The sequence below is a fragment of the Notothenia rossii genome (assembly GCF_949606895.1).
Source record: "Notothenia rossii genome assembly, chromosome: 4".
Lineage (NCBI taxonomy): Eukaryota > Metazoa > Chordata > Actinopteri > Perciformes > Nototheniidae > Notothenia > Notothenia rossii.
Window position 1 is genome coordinate 94,484,855 of NC_136902.1, and position 5,029 is coordinate 94,489,883.

The following is a 5,029-nucleotide window of genomic DNA, read 5'->3' on the forward strand; positions in this document are numbered from 1 at the left end:
CCATCATTTAAATGCAAAGACAACGATTAAAAATCATTTTTAGGGGGAAAACGGTGGATCTGTCCATTTCGTTAACAAACTGATAGGCAAATGGACAAGCCTGATTAAAGCTTGTGCAAGATCCCAGTGAGCTCCAGACTATGTGCATTGTGTTAAGGAACCATGTGGATGATAGCATCCATTATTTAAATGTAAAGATACTGATTAAAAATCATTTTTAGGGGGAAAACTGTGGATCTGTCCATTTCGTTAACAATCTGATAGCCAAATGGACAAGCCTGATTAAAGCATATGCAGGACCCCATTGAGCTCCAGACTGTGTGCATTGTGTTAGGGAACCCTATGAATGGTGTACATGAGTGTATACATATTTTAAATAGTAGGATACCTCCATTGCGCATCACCACATTTTACAAGCCAGGGAAGGTGCATGGATACTGGGTAAACATTGATTAAGTGTTTTTAAATGTGTGGAACAGTGTTTTGTCACTTTCAAAACTCTCCTGTCATTGACCGGAGAAATTGGGTCGATGTTGTATTCAATCTGGCCATTAATATTCCAGTGAGACGAAGTACGTACATTGACCGGAGTGATCCCATGTTAATTTTGCACCCTCGCCTACTACACGTCTGATTCCCTTCAGAAATTTAAAATGGCATATCAGCGGAGGCTCCACAACCTGTCAGCGCCAGATCGTTGTTTAACCCACAGTGGTAAAACTCTCAGCCTTCTTAGCCTTCTTAGCATTATTAGCTATTTGTTCAACACTGTATGTTCTTCTTACGTGTTCCTTCTTGTGCTCCAGGATCAATCTCCGGCCGCACTGTTGTCATCACCAGCCGCCACCAGTCCATGTGCTGGGTCAGGGGACTGACCAGAATTGTCTCCCGTCCACGCCGAAGTGTAGGAGAAGAGCTCCTAGTTTATTTAGGTAGTTGACGGTGTTCTTAGGGGAACTCCTTTCTTATGGGGGGGGGCGTGACGACCCCTCCACACCACGTGGGGCGCCGTCGAGGGCAGAGTGTATTTGTGGGTGTTTACAGGTTCCAGTGCCTGATGAGCTGCACCTGCCGGATGAGGATACCTGCCTGATGAGCTACACCTCCAGAAAGAATAGAAGAGGAGCCAAGCCGGATACGTCTCCGTCACTTCTCTGGGCTCTCTCTCCGGGCCAGCCGCGGGGATCTGTTTGTTTATGAAAATAAACGTCTTTATTATTCATACCCCTCGTCTCGCCACCCTGCTTTTTGTTGCAGCCCAGGAGCCGGGTTGTAACACCATTCTTGTGGTACTACTGCCTTATTAGGCCCATATTGAGCAGAGCATATTAAGACCAAACTCATGTACAACTTCCTTACTTGCAATAAATCAGCACTAATTAGAGGGTTATTGAGGAAAAACTCTCAACTAATGGCTTATTACTGGGAGAATAGGGTCCTTTAGAATAAGGCATTAATTAAAGTGTTTTATAATGACTAATAAATAGCCATTATACTACTAATATGCATGTTCATTAACAACTAGTTGATGGTGAATTTGTGTACCTTAATATAAAGTGTTACCGAAACATTTATTATTTTTGAGTCAAACACTTTCTCAACATTTGACACAATGTCTAGTTTATTTTTACAGAACCTTTTAACAACAGAGCAAAATGACAGTCTTTATATCAGACAGGCATGAGGAAAATACATATTGAAAAATAATAGTATTATACAAAAACGTTATAAGGAATCAGACTTATTTTTTTACTCTGTGAGATAGATAGAATCGGAGGGATGAAACCCTCTTTAATGGTCACGCATGCAGAGCACAAAGCACACACAGTGACATTTGTTCTCTGCTTTTAACCCATCCTAGTACCAGGGGTCTAGTACTAGGAGCAGTGGGCAGCTTTTGTACAGTGCCCGGAGAGCAATGGGAGTGGGGCGGCAGGGGGTTGTCCGGTGCCTTGCTCAAGGGCACCACGGCAGGGCAGGAGGCAAATGCCATCATCCCTAAATCAATCTTAAACATAATATTCAAAGGTTGAAATTAGATTTTCTCAAACTCAGGCTTTTTTTTAACAAAATATAATAATACATCTAAAGGTTTGGTTACTGAAGTATATTTCAGATGGACTCATCCTAACATAAAAGTCAGCTTGAAGAACAATTACAATATCTTTAGATCTGTGAAAAAGGAATTTTGATTCCTTATAATGCTTTTGTATAATACTGATATTTTTACAATATGTATTTTCTTCACGCCTGCCTGATGTAAAGACTGTTGATTGCTAAATACCTCAGGACTGCAGATGGAAATGAGATATTAGCTCAAATCTGGCATAAATCATCTCTTCTCTTTTTCTCAGATGAATGTATTTGTATGCATGGTCCTTGATCAAATAAATACATAAATTAGGACACACAAACAACTCTAAGACTAATGGCAGTTAGGTGCCAAACTGATTACGACTAATGTTAGCATAAGCATGTTAGCATCTAAACTATGGTTACAGGTCGGTCAGTGGGTCCTTTGACAATATGGATGGAGTGCTGTGATTGGCTCCCCTTACTGAAGAAGGTACAAGCAGCAGGGGGTCTGAGCTCAGTGAGTCTGCAGCTTCACACAATGTCTTCCACTAACTGTGCTCCGTTATTTTTGATCTGAACATCATACAGACTTTAAGGAGAGATGAGTATATCATCTGTTTCATTGCATGTTTAAATGAGGAGGACCATGGTGAACTCTACTCATGTTTCATATTTTATACTGAGTGCCTTCTTCGACACGGGGTTTTTTAAGTACTTGTTCTTCACGATTGTCATGTGTTTATATGTGTGTATTATAGGTGCCAACGTGTTGCTGATTGTGGTTATCTGTGTGAACAGGAGCTTACATGAACCTATGTACCTTTTTCTGTGCAGCCTGTTTGTAAATGAACTGTATGGTAGTGCAGGGTTGTTTCCATTCCTTCTGGCTCAGGTCCTCTCTGACATTCACACGGTCTCTGCTCCCCTCTGCTTCCTGCAGGTTTTCTCTCTGTATACATATGCAAATGTACAGTTTTATAATTTAGCCATCATGTCTTATGACAGATATCTTGCTATCTGTCATCCTCTGCATTATAACACACGTATGACTTCTAACAAAGCTGCTATGTTTATTGCTCTAACCTGGTTTTTCCCCATTCTTTATGTTTCTGTCATGATATCACTGAGTGCCTCTTTACAGCTGTGTGGGAACATCATCAACAAAGTGTACTGTGATAACTTCTCGGTTGTTAAACTGGCCTGCTCTGACACTACAGTCAATAATGTTTATGGACTTGTTTACTTGTTTTCTGTTATAGTTGCTCTCATAATTTTAATGTTTTACTCTTACATGAGGATCCTCAGAGTGTGTTTCTCTGGCTCCAAACAGACCAGACAGAAAGCTCTCAGCACCTGCACACCTCACCTTGTTTCCCTGTTCAACTTCTCCTTCGGGGCTTTTTTTGAAGTTTCACAGAGCAGGTTTGATATGAGCAGTGTTCCCAGCATGTTGCGTATTTTTTTATCTCTGTACTTTTTCACCTTCCCACCGCTCTTCAACCCTTTAATATATGGACAAAACTTAACAAAAATCCGCATCATATGTAAGAGTCTTCTCTTTGGTAAAGTGTAAGGGGCTAATGTTAAAGTCATGTATTTTATTTCCTCAGCATCAATAACACCTGGAGGAAAGGTGATAATGATTACTTTTCTGAGTGACAAGTTGTTAAGTTTGTGATATGTTAGGTTTGTATAAAAATAACATATTTGGCTTTTTTTCACACTCAAGGCCCCAAATATAAATCTGGAAAGCATTTATATTTTTACAATGACCGTAAGGGAGGATGTGCTGCCTCATACAGCGAGCAATGAGCCCAAACACATTTAACATAAAGTGCAGTTCCTGAAATGTACAAGGATTAATCCTAACATAAAAGTCAGCTTGAAAAACAACTACAATATCTTTAGATCTGTGAAAAAAATAAGTCTGATTCCTTTAAACGTTTTTGTATGATACTATTATTTTTCAGTATGTATTTTCTTCATGGCTGTCTGATGGAAAGAATGTCGTTTTGCTCTGTTGTTGAAAGGTTCTGTACAAATAAACTTTAAATTGTGTCAAATGTTGTTTGGCTGTAAAATAATAAATGTTTCGGTAGCACTTTATATTAAGGTACACAAATTCACCATCAACTAGTTTATAATTAACATGCTTATTAGCAGTATATTGGCTCTTTATTAGTCATTATAAAACAATTATTAATGCCTTATTCTGCATGACCATATTCTCCCAGTAATACGCCATTAGTTGAGTTTTTCCTCAATAGCCCTCTAATTAGTACTTATTTATTGCAAGTAAGGAAGTTGTCCATGAGTTTGGGTCTTAATATGTGCTTCTCAATATGGGCCTGATAAGGCAGTAGTAACACAAGAATAGTAATTCTTCCATAATAACACTTAACAAATATGATCTATTCTTATGTAACAAGACATGAAACTATAAGTGTTAATTGTGTCTAAATAACAACAACAATTGTATTTCTATCTTAGAACATGTTCCCTATTTTAAAGTGAAGTCTTGTTTATAACCAATAAGCTATTAGTTTGACTGTAATTCACCTGAACGGGTTCCCTATTCTAAAGTTGCCTCCTCTTCACACTTTGTAAATACATTATAGCACACAACTACTGAAATTAACCTCAACAGCACATGAACAAAGTAGACACACGTTGAAATATCTGTTTTATTAATGAACCACTAAAGAGAGGTTCAGACACATACCAACACATGTCAAGTTTCTCCAAGGCTGAGAACAGATATGCAGCATGTACTTTTTTAATAAAAACAGATTTTTAAAAGAGTCTATGTATTTGTGATCATACTTTGTGACCTGCTTGTTTGTACTTACACAATAGGTGCACTGTTCTCTCTGTGTTGTACTGTCTCAGTGTGAACAGAGATTAAACAGCCAGCCAAACTCTTTTGAGAGCCAGGGAATGAGCAGCCATGCTC

The 5,029-nt window shown here is 38.8% G+C and overlaps 1 protein-coding gene across 1 annotated transcript; it reads left to right on the top strand.

Moving 5' to 3' along the window:
- Positions 1–2,722: 2,722 nt before the first annotated feature.
- Positions 2,723–3,649, top strand: LOC307035007 (putative olfactory receptor 1F12P; the record flags this gene model as incomplete). Its single annotated transcript, XM_079673933.1, has 1 exon — positions 2,723–3,649. The coding sequence occupies one exon, from the start codon at positions 2,723–2,725 to the stop codon at positions 3,647–3,649; it is 927 nt and encodes a 308-aa protein (XP_079530059.1).
- Positions 3,650–5,029: the final 1,380 nt, after the last annotated feature.